The sequence below is a fragment of the Lipophrys pholis genome (genome assembly GCF_963383615.2).
Source record: "Lipophrys pholis genome assembly, chromosome: 2".
NCBI lineage: Eukaryota > Metazoa > Chordata > Actinopteri > Blenniiformes > Blenniidae > Lipophrys > Lipophrys pholis.
Window position 1 is genome coordinate 6,647,347 of NC_137636.1, and position 18,483 is coordinate 6,665,829.

At 40.7% G+C, this 18,483-nt stretch overlaps 1 protein-coding gene across 1 annotated transcript in view; it reads right to left on the reverse strand.

Annotated features, from left to right (window-relative positions):
• adamtsl5 (ADAMTS like 5) overlaps positions 1-17,888 on the reverse strand; it is a 39,396-nt gene extending 21,508 nt beyond the window's left edge. The window contains exons 1-3 of the mRNA XM_080458170.1: positions 17,106-17,888; positions 6,955-7,030; positions 607-758 (exon numbers count right to left, since the gene is read on the reverse strand). Coding sequence (XP_080314296.1) covers positions 607-758; positions 6,955-7,030; positions 17,106-17,125 — 248 coding nt within the window. The 5' untranslated portion in view covers positions 17,126-17,888. The remainder of the gene's footprint in view (positions 1-606; positions 759-6,954; positions 7,031-17,105) is intronic.
• Between the last annotated feature and the right edge of the window lie 595 nt (positions 17,889-18,483).

Below are 18,483 nucleotides of genomic sequence, written 5' to 3' on the forward strand. Positions count from 1 at the left end.
GCGGATATTCCTAACGATTCTCGCACAATCCGATCTTTCGTCTCAGACGGACGAAAATCGCGCGGTTTGTGGGAGCTCCTACTTCAAGCTCCTGTTGTAACATTACCCTCCAGCTTGTCCTCTCTCTTTCAGTCACGACCGTGTCTGTATTCTCCTCCTGCTCTTTTTCTGGGATTTCTTTCCAAACATATCGATGCCACAACGCTGAGGCTCCAGTCATGTGTACACACACATGCCCGCGCGGGTCTGCGTGTGTGTTCGTACAGTCGGACATGATTATTCAAATTCTTCCCTTGCAGTTTCAGAGGCTGTGACGACTCCAGATTGTTAAAATCTCACAGTGTGGAAAAAGCTTTTATACATTTTGATATACAAGTCGCTCTTGACTATAAGTCTCAGGACCAGCCAAGGTATAAAAAGAAGTGTGACCAATAGTTCGGAAAATACGGTTTATATTGTTGCAGTTGTTTCAAATAGAATTCAAAAAAGTAAAACTTTTTTTCATTGAAGATTGCAGTTGATTTTTTTCCACTTTTAAAGTGAAAAATATGGAAAATGCAAATAGATTATACTCCATATACTTTCTGTGTCCCTGTGTCGTGTTACCTGGTGATGCAGGTGCGCATCCGCACAGAGGCTCCGCCTCCACAGCTGCGTGAGCAGACGGACCAGACACCCCACGCTGCCCACTCGTTTTTATAGTGCAGCTGCCTTCGTGCTCGTGCTGAACGCCCCGATAAAGAAGAAATCCAAGAGGCCTGAAACAACATGATAAGAAATATGGAGACGTTAGTGACAAACTAGCAGGAACACAGTCTGGCGACTTCATTACAAAGAGACAGAAGAAAAAAAGATAACATAATTAGGGTCAAAGTTGAAGATCTGGCGAAAAGCCTGCAAGGGACAACATTTTACTTTGGCATCTTCCCTAAATCCAAATTGAAAGTGATGATTCTGAACTGTTTGTAGGTGACAATGTGTCTGTTTGTGTGATCCTGTACCTCTTTGTTATCCCTCTCATAGACTATAGAGCTGCCAAGGCTTTTCACCCAATGTCACTCAAAGTTTTGATATTTGCAGAGAACATAACTCAGAACCCAAACTCATTTTAAACATGTTTCTACTCCAACACGCCAGTATCTCATGAATGTGTCATGATAAAGCTCTGGCCAAAGCCTGATGATGTGCCACGTAAAACAATTACATTCAAGGAAGCAGGGAGATGTCGAAAAAATGCTGGAGTGTGGCCCCCCCACCCAACAACCAGGCCTGGACAACTCTCAGCGAGTATAAAGCGCTTAGTTCCTAACCTTTTTTATCTGTAAACCTCCTAGATTAGAGACCCTACTCTCAATTTGTGAGAAAATAACATTTATAAAGCCAAACTTTGGCAAACATGCCCACTCACATGAACAAACAAAAATCTAGATACTTTTTTCTTTTTCTAAATTATAGCTTTTGTTGACAGGAACGAGTCTAGCTTTGACATCCTCAGAACAAATAAAAGAATTTAAAAAATGTAAGTAAACAAAACTGCGTTAATTCCGTTACATATTTATAACGAATTAAACGTTTCAAATCAATTAATTTAATTAACGACAATTAAATTAACGCATTCTTTTTGACAGCTCTAATATTATTACAATATATTCATCTGGAGTTTTTGTATTGCAACAACATCCAAATAAATCATGTACAGGCCCGATGAGGACACAAATGGCAACATGATAGTAAACAAAGTTTGAAGTTGATCATGTACTGGAGAAGAAATTTAAAGAAGCAAATCGAAAAAAAAACCAAAAAAAAAACTACAGCAACCCTACAAAACATCTCGACAAATACAACATCTAAGAAGTACAAACTCTTCATTTACTCCTCCCTTCAATACATTGGTTTCTATGGTGTGTTGTTTTTAGTTTGTGTACGGTACGTTGTGTTTCTTGGATAAACCGCCTCTCTGCAGGGACTCCCTGCTCGGATCACTCTGCAGCATCACTCTGCAGCATCACTCTGCAGCATCACTCTGCAGCGCTGTCTTGCATGTTTAAATCTGTCAGGTGGCAACTAGCAGCTGTCAGCAGCTCACAATCCCTGCACGCTGTGTGTAACAAATAGCGAGCATATAATGACGGGATATCATTCATGAAAGGAAAAACTGCGTCAAGTTGGGAGCTGTGTGTGACGCCAAACAAAAGCCACTTTATTTATATCCCACGGTCCAACAGGCAGTTAAATCTATTCAGAAGAGATCATAGGTACAAAAAACAACTGATATCCTTGTGAGTCTTGTGGATCAGGATCACCAGAGACGAACAATGAAAGTGATTAGAGAAACCTCAATGGCACTCCTGCAACACATTCCAGAGTTTCTGCCCCGGAGGTGGACTGAAACTGGCAACATGCCCACCTGCACACACACAGACACACATATTCAACAAGTGCTTCAGTTGACATTCAATGAGGAAGAGGCCGAGTCAAAGTCAAGTGGAGTATCGGTTGGGCAAGATGGAGAATCAAAACTCAAGCATGAGATGTGAGTGAGAGCACACTTTATCACTTAGTTACTGCTAGGTAAAACCTTTTAAGTGTGTTCTTGGTATATTGGAGGAAACTGAAGTACCCGGACAAAGCCCAGAGGGAGAACATGCAAATCCCAGAAAAACCTGGCCTGAACTCAAACCCACAACATTACTGCTATGAGGGGAAAAGGACATAAGAACCCATAAGAACATGAAGAAAGTTCGGGTGTGACGTGTACCAGCTGCCGAATTTTTTTTTTTCCAAAGAAGAGTACATACTCTGAGAAGAAGCTGTAGAACTCACAGGCCACGCCCCTTACGACAGGCACAGTTCTGTGAAGCAGCATTTTAACGTTTAAACTGCACAGCTTATTTCTCATTTCCAGTGTTTTCAGAAATACATTTCTCTAAACTATTTCAGCTGGCAGCTTTGAGTGATGCATGCAGGTGCATCACGTAAATCCAGCCTCCAACATGTTAACCAGCTGCGAGGCTCATATAGTAACGAGGCTACGTGCTAAATATGATTAAAATATGACTGATACAGTCATTAGCGAGCTGGAAAGTGCATGAGTGGCATGGCAGTGCCAAGTTTCAGCAATGCAGCACAGACATACTTTGGCCCAGACGGTTGGCACAGCCGAACCAAATTCTTCGGCTCGAAGGAGCTGGCCAAAGAAAATGATGTTATTTTGTTCGGCAGGACCCTGAGTGCCGAACTCTCTTCTTGTTCTTATGGAGTATGAATTGGCTTTAAAGAGCTAACCACAACTCCACCGTACAGGGTATCCCAGGGGGGTCAAAATGGGGATCAAGTTTGAATAACATTATCTTAAAACCTATATTTATAAATTATGAAGTTCCTTTTCATACAGCTTATCAAAAGTTGAAGTTGAAGAGGCATCTTTGTGTTTGAGTCTGGTGTATTGCTCTGCAGTGTAAATGAAGTGACTGTAGAGCAGCTCATCATGAACGAAATCGTACTTAATGAAAGCATCAATCCATCCATCTTCTTTATTCTGGAGCTCATCTCTGCTGACCTTCAACAGGCTGAACAAGAAATTACATTTTACTTGGTTTGAAAATATTCTTGACTTGTTAAAATGTTTCAAGAATAGATATGGTAATATTATAACCTAAAACTAAAAGAGATCACATCTTTAAAATATATCCAATCTTGCAAATAAAGGATTTTAGAGGATTTCCTTCTCGAGTTTTACAAAAGTTGACATGTTCTATTTAACTGGTTGCATGATTTTTTTTATTGTTAATTAGTGTAAATCCATTATTAGCTTGCTAGATGATCGATGAAGAATATTGGTGACATTAGTGAGAATCAAATGTTCATTTGATAAAAATAGCAGCAAAAAAACTGTTTTATTTCCAGGCACTATTGGCCATCTGGACTTGATAAAGCAGAAATTTCATAGTTTTTTTTTTTTTTGTCCCAGTAACTTCATGGAGATCCTGTTTTGTTTTGGGGTTTTTTTTTAACTCAAACTCACCACAGCTTTACGGGATTTGTTAGGTCTTTTCAAGTCACTGAACTGAGGTTAAAACAACAGTATATCTTGTACACAGTATTTTCACCTCTTTAGCATCTCCACACTTAAAAGCTCTTCATTACTGTATCCATTAATCTCTGTAATAAAAATCCCACTTCCAAAATGCCAAAACAAATCAGCCGCACTTCTAACTCCTGACAGTTATATTGAGCTCTTGGAGGTGCAGCAGGAGGAAAAAAAAGAAAAAACCTGAGCCTGAATGAGGCTCTTTGACTTTCTGACTCACTCGGCTGAAAACGCAACTTGTGCTGTGACTCTCCATCATTTTCCATGGCAGGGTGACCTAAGGTCGCCCTCATTAGTGTTACCGCCGGTCAAATTAGCGTTGATAACAGTTGGAGATGAGGTCGGCTGCCTCTCTAGATTAATGAAAGCGACTTTTGACCTTGACATTGCACCCCCCCCCCCCCCCCCCCCCCCCCCCCCCATTACAGACACACAGTTTTACTTTTTACAAAAAGCAAGAACTTCGCATAGCACAGGTGAAGGCATGTGCAGGGTCCAATATGCAGTGCACCATGTCCTATTCTCCCATTGTGCCTCTCATCTGTCATCACAGCGGCTCGCCCAGCCAGAAGAGAGCGACTGAAGCTGACAGACATGACTGGAAAAGCTATCGACCCAGAAGGGCGCTGCAGGACAGCTGCTGAGGACAAACACCATATTGACATACACACACACACACACACACACACACACACACACACACACACACACACACAGTTTTTTTGCTCAATTTGCTTGATTTCAACTTATTTTAATGAAATACATTTAAAAAAACGATAAACTGTGGAAAAGTATGCATGTTTTTCATCATCAAGCTGATGATATCCATCCATCATGTTATGCAGTTAGAGACGTCCATAACTTCTTTGTCCTCACGCGTAAACTCCTTGAGTATCATCTGCTCATACAGAGTCATGAGGTAGCACTCAACTCTCTCCAAGACTCACTAGCCCATGGTGATTACTAGATTTTTACATATCAATGAATTTACTGAGGGGTGAAGTAAACCTACTTTTCTACACACTTGCATTCTTTTCATTGGTTATAAAGTGCCACGACTCCTAAAGCTACTTTATTTCTGTACAATGAACCATCAGGGTCAATTCTCTCGTCAGAATTTCTTTCCTTCTTCTGTAGTGTTTTATTGAGTTGAGTGTCATGAGGCGCTGGGGTTGATCCCAGTCAACAATGGGTAAAGGCAGGACACAGCCTGGACGGGTCATCAATCCGTCTCAGGGCAAACAGAGAGAAACAGACAACCAAACACAATTTTTTCTTTTTAAGGTAACCAATCAACACCAAATTCCTCAGTTTCAAAATTTAATTCTCGCTATGAGACGAGGGCCCTAACCACTGTAGTCACAAGTCTGCAGTAATGTACTGTAATGCTGGCTTTTTAGTGGTGTACATTGTCAGTCAAACCAATGCAAGGTATTTGGGAACCGATCATTCTTGCACATTTTTAAAATAATTCACAGAACTGCATTTGATAGAAACCTCAGAGCAGAGTAAATACAAACAAACAAACAAACTGAGCTCAAGAAGAGTCTTAATGATGAAGCATATACACACAGACTTAAAAAAAAAAAGGTTGCACAAGTTGAAAAACCCAAAATTTAAAGATTCACTTTTAAAAGTTGTTTTTCTTTTCTGGTTTCCATGAGTCACAGAGGAAATAACCCTACAGCCGACAAGGCCACATTTATTGTCAAGTGTTGTCTTTTAACTTTCTGTATCCATTAGGTCTAATCGTCTTGGTCCCATCTGCCTCAATATTGGCAGGAGAGACGTGTGTCTTGCAGCTGCAACAGTGACGGAGCGAAGAAAATGTTTCAGCAATCTCAAACATCTGATGCAGCACTTCAACGTGTCATGTTTGTTTAAATGATATCAGTGAAACACTGACAACCAGTGGAAAAAGAAAACAGGCAACCACTTTCCCACATTTGATGTCACAGAACAATCTGGAAATAATAATGTTTCAGCGATTTATTCCAGCTGAGTGTAAAGAATGGCAAGACAATTAGCAACGACATTAGGTTGGGAAATAATGAAGGTAAAAGTGGTGCAGCAACAAAAAGAGCAGGGTGAAACCAAGAGGTCTGCTTGTGGCAACACTACTGTTTCTAAGATTAAATACAGCCTGAAGAAAAATACACAGCACAAACCATCCAATCAGTACCAGAGCTCAGTGACCAGTCAATTGGCTCTGATTAGTTTATTATACAAATGGATTTTCCTCTTGAGGACCTCAGATCAGAGAGCAGGGGCTTTTCCTCCACACCAATTATCTTAATCACAACATTTAACGCTGTCGAATATGAGTAAAAGAAGAAGTGAAGGCAGGAAAGAGTAGTGGGGCCTCGGGAAATGGCCTTGGCTTTCCGTAGATTGAGACTACAACAGTCTGTGTAAATATAGCGTGGTGCCACTTGTTGAAACACTGTCATCCACCTATTAGCTTTACATATTTGCACAACTCGGCAAACACGTGGTCCGATTCTCTGCGCCTTTCTGAACCCCCCAAAAAATACAAGTGTGTCTCACTGAAGGAGCTCTATAACATATATCCATCCATTCATATTCAATTTAAGGTATATAATAAATAGATATTTCTGATCATATGCATTCACCGAAGAAGTTATATCTGATATAATTGTCTTTTCACAGCAATGTTGATCGCTTTATAACAAAATCACCATGTGTGGTTTAAATTTGGAAAAAGCGTAGGTTAGTTAAGCTCTGTCTGTTTGATTTAAATACATCCACTCAGAATTGATTGTTTTAAATCTGCCGTGGACTGATGCGTCACTCCTGCTGAGTGTATTAGGTTGAGGATGTGCACTGATCTGAGCAGGACTTACGCTCCGTGGGGACGACAGGCAGAGCGGGGCCACCAGCAGCAGGACAAAGGTCAGGGTCAGGCAGAGAGTCAGCTTCCTGTAGACACAGAGAGACACAAACATTGTCAGACGGCCTTACGGTACACATCACACATACTTGTGCATGCAGAAGTCAAGGCGCTGTTACAGCAGACGTGTTTAAGCAGGAGAGCTGGAAGACAAGGACGAGAGAGAAAAGGCAAAGTCACAGTCGACACTTCAGACAGCGCAGGTCTTAAGGTCATTGATGATATCCACAAATAAGCTGCCACGCTATTGCAGAGCCCTGCAGGCAAAATTAAGAATGCTCCCCAGCAGGTATCGTCAATTCCCTCCACACCAATCGTCCTGTTCACCCCCACAGTATCTTATTAACTTCTACACGCCTGAGAGGGCAGAAGTGGAAATCAATTCCTCTTGAACTCTTCTTTCGTGAGTCTGAATCTGAGCTGAAAATGGGGAGTATATCCATTTTGTGCTTTCAATTGTGTAAAGGACGATGCTATGATTTTTTTTTTTAATGAGAGATTCACGTCCCTTTCACTCTTCACTCCCTAATGGAGAAATCGACATTTAATCTTCTTTTTGCTTTACTGTAAATAATCATATTGTATCTTTGTTTCAGAGAAAATAATGGAAAGCTTGGTCTCAAATAAAACCTTGCATGAAAATGGAGCCAAATTGTTTTGTTTTAGGAGAAACATTGAGGTAGAACAAAAAATTCACTTGCCACTTTTATTTATATATACACAGTCTGTTCTCTGTGTACAACTATACTGTCTTTAACTATTTTGTGCAATGTCAAACTGCTGCTGTGATGACTGAATTTCCCCATGTGGAAGTAATAAAGTCTGATTTGATCTAATCTATATTTCTCCTTTGAAACGCTGCGAAAGCTCATCCAATGACAAAATATAATAACTCAATGTTATTAAAACATTTAATTAGTAATTTATTCATTCACAAACCAATGGCTGCCATCCAGGGCGTTTGGCCCCCACTGAGTGGCAGCTTGGAGTTCAGCATTCAGGGATCGGAGAAAAAAAAAAAAAAAAAACACCCTGCTACCCTAACCTCAAATGTCCACACTGAACGTTAAACCCCGTACACCTAAAAGTGCAAAACTGTGAAAGGGCAGTCACTCTTTCATTCAACTAAATAACCAAACTGAGTATCGAACAATCAAAGAAGATGAAAGTACCAACACTGTGAGTCACTGGTGATGTGCTACCAAATGTGTTTCATGTTAATTGACTGTTTGCTTTAAAAAAAAAAACAGCCTAATCTCCTTCCTTACCTCTGGGCAAACACAGTGATCCTCAGTCTTATTCCACCTCTGACTCACTAAAGGACAGTCGCTTTTCTGAGAAGCACCAGAAGGTTTTTGGAAAGCCCCAAACTTTGATTGCTTCCTGGCTCCACCGCTGCCGACAACCACAGCGTGTCATAGGTTTGAGGGTCCATTATGTGAAGGAACGTTTCAATTACATTAACGGACACCACAGACTGCTTTTTTTTTTTTTTTTGTTACACCAACTCAATCGTCTCGATTTCTTGTGCCCTGCCCTCAGTCTTGTGTGTCTCATGTTGTCCGACATCCACTCCCAGCCTGTCTGTCGTCCATCTCTTTCATCTCTCAATGCACCATGAACTCAGAGCTGGTCTGAAGCTTCTGGAGTTGGCTTTTGGCTCAGCACCAGGCCAGTAGTTGCCCTGTCCAATTAAACGATACACATCTCCCTCACACTCGACTGAGCAGCCCTTCCCCTCAGAGCCCGTCCCGGCCTTACATGGTTGAATTCTTATCGGAGGGACAAAGAAAGTCGCCGTGACCGAAAGAGAAGAGGAGGACATAAACTGTGATTGATATGAGGGGGGTTTCTCAAGTTCTCACACTCCCTATTTCATTTGAAGTATCTTAGCTACCAAACTTGCAGCCCACTGCATTTACAAGTTCCCTCACTTTATCTTCACACCGTGTATCTTGTAAAGTTTCTACTGACATTTCGCAAACATACAAAGCAAAGTAGAAAAACCTGGACAAAACTTTTAATTTTGAAACGCCGAATCCCCGAACAAATTGCACCCTGGATACGTACCACAGCGCCCCAATGAGACAAAAACTCCTAAATTTATAGTAAATGGATGAGTAAAGTGAGCTGGCTGGACAGAAAAGGGTTTGAAATAAGCAATGTGCTACTGCAACACCATGACTTTAGACAGTAATGTGCACGTAACGGATTACTATAAAAGACAAAGTGTGAGTGAGTCTGTTCAAATCCTTGCAGAGCTGCTGTCTCTCTCTGTCCTGCGCAAAACTAAGTCATTGCTTTTCAGATAGATGAAACTGTTTTGTTCACTCGAATCAGATTTACTGGTGGAGGAGCGCCTCAATAATCCTGAACAACCTCAGTCCTCCTGACAGCACTATGGAAAATGTCCAACTGTAATATCAGCATTACCCTGTATGTAGTGAGCAGTGGTGGCCTAAAGGTGAGAGGAGTGGACTCAGGAGCTGATGTCTACTCGTTCGATTCCCACAGCGGGTCCCCCAAGGACCGCCCCTCATCTCCCCACTCCCTCCACAAGCACCCCAATGGCAGCTAAATTCAGATAATACTGCATCTTCCTCCCACCAAGTCAATTAACTGAGCCGCAGCTGAAATTAAGGAGTAGGTCAGTTCAACAAAGATATCAAAACAATAGTTATGGAATCTCATCTGAGAGAAACAATTAAAAGCAATGCCAGCGCTACTTCCCCAACTATCTACCTCCCTTTAATTCTCTGTCACTTGTAACATCACTCCACTATTCAAGGGAATAAATATTATCTCTCTCCTGCTCTCTCCAAAGTTAAATGTCGATGAAGTAGTCAATAAAGTACAAACTTTTTAAAGAAAGAACAAGTAAAAAAAAAATCATAATGTGCCTTGTTGTTCTGTATGACAACATATCTGTCCAATCAGATGTAGAACCCATTGCACCATAAGCTCACCTGCCAAATCTACACATACACAGTATATACCTGACTGAATTGAACTTTTGTTCTGTTACTCCAATAAACAGGATCCTGATAAAGACGTCCATCTTCATCTGTATGTGTAGGGGCAGAGTTTACAAGTATGAGTGTGACGAGCCTCAGTAACTCACAAAGACAGAGTCATTCCTCTCAGTTTCACTTGATCTTTGGCTTTGGATTTTCACCATAAAAAGCCAGCAGCTCCGGTCACTGACTGGTTGGCCCCCTCACTCCAGGGGCCCTCACAGAGGTGAGCAGGGGTCAGCCCGCCTCCTCCTGCTCTCATTAAGACTATAGCAGCACATTAGTGAATAGCTGCAGGGCAGGGAGAGGGAAACAGCTTTAATCAACGCGAGAATGGTTGTTTATTTTGACTGACATCAGTCACTCACATGACCGAAGAGAAAAAAAAAATTTGAGAGAAAATTGAGTTTCCCAGATAACAAACAACACAACTTTTACCAAATAAGAAACAAAAAAATTTAAACCAGGGAGCACTGACTATGATTCTAATAAACGTTCAAAATAACACTCTATATAACCACCTGGAATATAAAGCGCTGACCAAAAACTCATTCACAACTAAATTAAGACCAAAACATACTTTAGATAGATACCAAAATATTTCATATGTTAATAAAATCTTACAAAAACCGTAAAGCTGAATCACAATTATAGAAACATTAAAACTGGAAAGGCAAAAAGCCGCCTAACAGGACAAGGGAAAAAAAAAAAAGTTTGAGAAATGAATAAAGCTCATTGATGTGAATTGTTATGATTTCCACATTTTCTACAATACATTTTCTACAATACCTTTTCAGTATTGTCCACAACTTCTTAAATCTGTAACCTATCAATAGCATTCACATAACTTTGTGTCTTTGGAAAAAATCAGGGATGTGGACGTTACCAAAACTGGTCAAAGACTCAGGTCTGACTAATGAAATCTTAAATTCAATAATGCTGGTATGAGAACTCTGACTATATTTTGGAGGGTGAACTTAAATATGTGACTCTTAAAGAAAGTATTTATAGATATAGACTCGGTGAGACTCAAAACAAGACTCATCAAGTTTTTTTGAATGATGTTGCATCATTTCAGAAAATGATTACCTTAATTCTTGCCTCTGTGGAAGATTCTGGTTGAGAACTTTCATTATTTTTGGACATCTTTTCCAGATTTTTTTTGTTTTATCATTATAATAAAGATTGTGTGTTCTGAAACGAGGTTCATATACAGCACAATTATTACAATCAGCTAGTATCACTGCCACTCATTGTTGTTTTTACAAATTTGTTGTTGCACATTTATTTGTTGCATAGATAATTCATATATAACATGGCCAAAACATTGGTAATTCATTTTTTTCTTTTCTGCAATGTCATCACTTCAAAGGGGGACTATTGAAATGATAATGATGTATTGTGAAATACTTTGATCAAATATATCAATGATCCTTGTACAACCATACTCTAAATATATAGACAGTTATAGTGATTTTAATCTCTGTTTAAAGCACAAAATGAAATAAGTCATCCTTTCATTTGTGACCTTGTGTCTCCCAATATCCCTTTCACATATCAGAAAGCAGAGATGGGAATTGAACCTGCAACCTTCCGATTGGGAGACGGCCACTCTACCCAAAAAACGTTTTCACCATTAAATTGTTAAAAAACAAAAAAACATAAAAAAATATATATATTTTTCATGTATAGCTGGATTTATTCCCATATTTAAATATTTTTCAGTTCATCTATTGGCTGCTAATAAGCCAGGTGTTGCAATGCTGTTAGAATGAACTTCAGTTTCAGTGATTATTAAGAATTGGCTGAATCCATCACTTGACTTTTACTCATTTTGTGCATTCTGGTCCTTGTAATCCCAACACAGTTAGTCACATTCAGCCATCCACACACACTCCAGAGCTGACGACTGCCTTTAGAGGAGCTCACACACCATTTGGTAACTTGGGTTTCAATGTCTTGTTCAAGAACACTTCAACATATGGACAGAGCAGCACTGGGGATTGATTTGCAAATCTTGGGATTGAAAGACAACATGCTCGCCCAACTAATCCACAGCTGTATCTGTCATGGTCAAAGCAACAAGCTGTATCGTTTTTTCAAAAGTCTCCGTCTTTCCAGTAATCAGTGAATCCACGTTAAGGGTTGCCACAAAGATGGGACACTGACTACCAAGTGAAATCAGCCAGATATGAAACATCACAGTTATCCGTCTTCACCAGCTGAAGGTAAAACTCATCTCTCTCCACGCTCATTTATAATTCCTCTGCAATGTGAATGAACTCACACACCTTTCCTGAACACACGCCCCAACAGACAGGTAGCTCCCACATCCCCACCCTGCACAAATAAACATCAGTCCCACGCAGTAACACGGAAACCATTATGTTGCACCGGCTGGATTGCGTTGCAGGTGGGAATGTGTCCTTTGACCCCCTGGAAGGTGTGAGTCATGTCAACACTGAAGACACCTGACTGAAGCTCTCTGCCCCTTTGGTTTGTTTGAGTGGGTCGAAAGGGGTTTCAGTATGTTGACCCACAGGCGTCCTTTCTTAAACAAATGTCTGCACACCCACCAAGATTGGAAAAGCAACCCATCTTCCAACAAGGGGCCGGCCTTGACCTTTGACCAGCACAGAGATTTAGCTGTGACCCCACCCAGTGTTTGGGAATGCCTGGTGGAGGGTCTGACGGTTGTGCGGCGCAAGCTGCTGAATGAACAGACACAACCTTTAACAGATGTTCAGTCTGAGGGCCTCTGTGGTCAGCTCTGACCCCTGGATCTATATTGACTATGAATGAGGCGGCAACAATCATGTGCGCCGCAGCCTCGTATGGCACGCATTGACAAAACAAGCCTCTTTGAACACGAGTGGGAAGTCTTTGTAATTCGACAGCTGCTCCACTTGAAGACATAGTAAAGTAGTAAACTAAATTTTGTTGTAAGTCTGCTCTGAACCCCTGAGGATTGTGATAAAATGAAACTTCATGATATTGATTTAATTGATGGCAAAATGTCTAGACTCAGCCTTTTGTTCAACTTTTGGTCCCTTCTTTGTGCTTTGCTTCACTTCACTCACTCCTTCCACGACAGGGAGAACAGACTTGGTACACCGTCATACCTCAGGGATTATGAGATTATCTTTTCACAGCCACTTTGACTAAAGCAGAGCCTCTCAGGTCATCTACAGTCATGGTTTCACAAAGTGGGAAAGAAGAGAGACGCACGCATGTGATATTGTGAGGAGGAAGAACAGCCATTGAGAAAACGTTGAAATACCATTAAGCAAACTCATCAGAGGTATCATTTATCTTTACACTCCAAAACATAAAACGAAGCACCTTAGCTCTGAAAGAAATTGAACATTTATCTGCAGGGTTGGGAGTCATGTCTCCATCTGTCTCCATCAGAGACATAATTACACCTTCAACAACACTAATGGTCGAATGGCAGGAATCCCAGCGCTGGATAGCCACCAAAACCAAATCAGTTGTCATCTGGCTCGAAGCCGATGTGTCCATCAGATTTCTGACAGACAAAAAAACACTCAAGATGGGCACAAACACAACCTTAAGCCTCCTTGAAAACATGGCTTTCATCTGCTTCTTTTTTTTTTTATTGAGTGCGTGCAGAGAGACACAAGAACAAAGCAGTAAAAGCTTATCAGGCTGAACCTTGAAACGACTTGTCGGTAATGTCGAGACTTCACGGTTTAGTCTGACAGAGACGAGAGGTCAGCACACACATTCCTGTCAAGTTCACGATCTGCTTCAAAGTAGCCTGGAAACCGTGTTTTGGGTGAAGAGGACGTGGTGGCAGAGCGGGACGTGGGAGTGACGCTCCGAAGTGTTCAGCTGAGGTTTTCCATGCCCTGCCGTTTGTTCTGTGCCTCTGACTTGTGGAAGTGCAGGTTTTGCATTGTGGGAGTATGTGTGGGTTTGCTTAATAAATCTTTGACTGGATTACTGACTGGAATCTTTCCAGGTTGCAGATACTCGGGCGTAGGGAGAACAGAGGCTTACCTGTTGAGGACAAAAGGTTGTTGCTGGGGCACTAACAGCTTTCCAGTCAAATGTTTGTACATCTCCCATTTGTATCTTCAGAGGAGCAATCGCTGTGCAGAAATCTCACAGTTCTCACACTCTATAATGGAGCCGAAAGAGTTTTCCTCCATTTTTTATACAAACATTTATAAAAAAAAGAAAAAATGTGGACGAGTTGCTTGTTTGGTAAGAGGGATATTTGGTGAATTTACAAACTAAGATATCCATAAAAATGATGTAAAGATTGTGTAAAATTCTCTAAAAAAACCTAATATTTCTCAATAAAATTATGAATATTTGCATAAACATACACAATGCTGCTAAAAATCAATATAATCATTCAGTAATACATAAAACACAATGATGATGCCTGGAATTTGAAGCGATGCACGTCTTAATATGACAAGAACATCGAGACTGATATATCAGCAGGAAAGATGGATACTTTTGGAAAATGTCTGGTGCAATACCCAAACACCATTTCGATAGAAAACACAAATATAAATGCTTCAAATGCTAAATTGTTTTTTTTTTTTAAACTGGTCCATTGTTTTACTAAAATTATAGATGCAGAGACTAATGGATTGTTGAAGAAAACATTGTGGTTGAGAGGTCATTACACAACTAGCACAGAGACACACACAATTGACTGTAAATACCTGCAGGTGAGCGAAATTTACTTGACTGTCTTTGGACTGTGAAGAGAAACCAGAATATAATCAAGGTTGAGCAGAAAGAATGTGCCAACTAAGATCGGAAAACTAACCAAAGTCTTTTCACTGTGAGGCAAGAGTGCTGATAACCGCCCCAGTATGCTACCTGATAGTGATTAGAAATAAATAAATGTCTTACTCATGTGGAATTGTTGGTCTTTTCTCTATTAAAGTGACATGATGTGATTAAATTGTTTGAGATATTGCTGAGAGACGCTAAACTGTGCATGCTTGTGGATTTTAACTTTCAGCCAGCATGGTTGCACCATTGTATGCAGTCACTGTAACACTGGTTTGTGTTAGGTTGGAAAAAAACTGCTTTTCACATCCAGAGCTGAAAGTTGAAGTATCATGCAACAATGACAAAATGACAACACTGATTTGTGTTGATGACATGTTTCTGTTCAGGTCTCACAAACATGATGATATTTAAAGAATATTAAGTAATCATACTTGTGGATGACTTTTTGCCTTCAGTCAGTGTCATTGTAGTCTAACAATTCCCTTTGTTATGACATTGTTTTTTTGCCAACTTGGACCAAATTTTCAACCGCAATGTAAAATGTATGTTTGTCTGGATCATAAGTATGAATCTTTAACTCATACGGCTGTAAGAAAAAAGGCTCTTCCTCTATTTCGGTCCGTTACAAAAAGAAAACTGAAATCAGGCTTTTAAATGAAACTTTCTCATTTAAAGAAATGTATAATTACAGCCTGCTCAGATGATTCTGAACCATTTTCTTAGTTTAGCTGCTATAGGTATAAACTGCTTGCACCATTTTGCACTCCTGTTCTTCAATCATTTTGCATTTAAAAGTAAGTATGTCATGTCACTATTCTGACCCGTGTTTCCTTCTCCCATCAGTGTGCAACATGTTGATTATCGTGGTGTGTGATGGACTCTGTCCTGGTTTTTCTCTCTTCATGTTCCCCCAACTGGTCAAGGCAGATGTTTCTTTTCCTCCAGACTTTGCTTCTACTCAAGGATTCTTCCTGTTAAAGGAGTTTGTTTGTTTTTTTCTTTCCACGGATGCCTGTGCCTTTCATGTGGGATCATTGGCTTTTTTACTCCTTTTTATTCTAATGTCAAATGTAGTTGACTATCTCCAAACTGGCAGTGTATGAATAAAACTAAATTGCATTGGATGTTTTTGCTTGTAGTTCAAAGCATTTCTGCCAGTTGTGTTAGCAGTGACTCACTTTTTAAAGCCCTAATGTCCTTCTCTTGGCTCAAAGTTCACATCCACGGGGAAGAAAAGGATTGAAATTCCTCCCTGCAGGAGAGTGACATCATTGCGTGTAACACCAAATTAGAGTCCTCGTTTTGAAGCTATATGCTCAGTGTTCCATGGTAAGTAGATTAAATCTGTTCATGAGGCTGATGGCTCCTTCCCAAACAAACATTCCTCCCAAGAGTTTATCAGAGAGGCAGAAAATTTGCCCCGAGCCAAATCTCTCTCGTCTCTTCTCTCTGTGCAGCCCAGTTGGGATGACAGTGGCCCACCTGACTGACAGACAACACATTTACCTTGACACATTACATCCAATGCCACCTATAAAAAGGGGGAAACCACGGGTGCAGGAAGCAGAAATGACAGGCCTCATTGTTGGGAAGAGCAGACACATTTGATTTAAATACATGACATTTAGAGACTGACTGAGGAGAAGTTGAAGTAAAGATTCAGTCCCTCTGCAGCCCCCCATGTTTGTGTGCTCCGTTGGGATGGGATTAGATCAAATATGAGCAGGGTATTTATAGCCAGTGACATTTGGGAGATAAAGGTACTGTAGCAAGATGTGAGGAATGTAGAACAGGAGTTGCAATATCACTGATATGGCAAGCAGGATTACCTGTCAAGCCGGCAGTGTGAAGCCCACATACATCAGCCTGGTTATCACTTTTGCCCTCAGAGGAAACACACATGAAGCACAGGCTGCTTCAAGTCAGGCTTTATTGATTCATAAGTCAAACGATGCATGACACACACCTCTGCAAGTCATTTGCTTTGTATATATCCACCAAAAGCAGCTGAGGAAAAAAAGCTGATGTATCTGCAAAGAAGCACAGCGCTGATCAAACAGGATCCAACTTCAAGAAAGCAAAACTCAATTGTCTCCGGAATTTGTCACCTGACGTCCTTCACTGTACTGCAAAATATGCTTAAGGCTTTGAAACTCCATGCAAGCGAAATAAATATTCAAGGCACTTTATATTTCTAACGTGAAATGCACAACTTGAGTACAGAAAGCTGTTTTTTTCCTACAGATCACTATAATTCAAGTCTTATGTAAATATTTATGCATTGAAAGATCTACAGAGTTTAGAGTCTTACCTGGTCTGTACAGAGGACATAGTAGATCCTTGTGGGTTGGGGTTTAAATAACGTTACATTCGCAGTCAGGTCGAGTTTTGATCCTGTAATCATAATGTGAAACGACACGGATCAGACGCACAGTGCATCCCAGCTGCAGGCTGTGCGCAGACTTCAGGTCCAACAACACCATCCATATCGCCCCTGAGGGGGGTGGGGGTTCCTCGTCCCCTGCCTTTAAAGTGTACACTTTAAATTATCTACTTTCTTCTGTGTGTGTATGTCAAGCTTTTTTTTTTTTTTTTTTTTTACTAGGTCCAGAGCCAATACATCCAACAGCTGTGTGACTCAGTTCCCCAAACGCAAAAGTCTTGTCTTTTGAGGCATAGTGTTCCAAAAACGCATCTGCTGCACAACACTCAGCAGCCAATGAATTAGTTTCTTCTCTTGGCAAGTAAATCTCTCTCTCTCTCTCTCGTAATAAATAGAAAATATTTCCAGCATTCAAGTCAATTTAAAAAAAACAAACAAACAAAAAAAACCTGTGCACTACTTATAGTCCCCTTGTGCGTATCAATAGTTGTCCTGTCGTCTGTCGCCAGGTTCTCTTCACTTAACCCTGAGCGGTTTGTGCTCCAGCACCTCTTTCCACTGGTGTCTCTCTTGAGCGTCCACCCAGTCTAACCTGGTGGTGAGTGCGCACCGCGCGTAAAGAACAGGCGCTTTAAAGCGCACAGAGGGCCAACAGCTGCGCGCGTGCTTCTCGGGTGCACTGCTGTTGTGAGCTCGATCGCTCTCTCTCTCTCTCTCTCTCTCCTTCTCGCTCTCTCTCGCTCTCTCTCTCCACCTGAGCAGTGCATTCCTGCAGTGAACACGCCCCTCTCTTTCTCTTCCAGTCACAGAGCACTTTAGCTCCTGCCAACTGAAAAAAATATGAAAAACATAACGTTATCAAGGAGCAACACTAAAGCTTCACCATTTATCTGCACAACTTTGATAAATCTCCAGAAGGGAGAAGTTATAGCTATAGACACTATTGCACATAAAATCATTGTATTGTATTTGTAAATCTCAGCAGTGTATTCCTGAGAACATATGGGGAGCGAAATAGTGCACAAAACATAACTTCTTACATTTTGAAAATATATTATGAGATTGCAATTTTAAAAGTTGACTTTTCTGCAAGATGCAAACATTATTTAGCCATTTATTGGAAAGGAGCACCTTATGGTAGCTGAATAATAAGTAATCGGCCAAAAATTGACATCATCCTTCACACTTTTAACTAATAAAATTTAGAGAATATGGTGTTTATCTGATGTCTTTGTGTCACAAATCCAGTAGAGGATGCTCAGACTCCTTTCATGTTATGCAGCAGTCACCACGCAGCAGAGTGGAG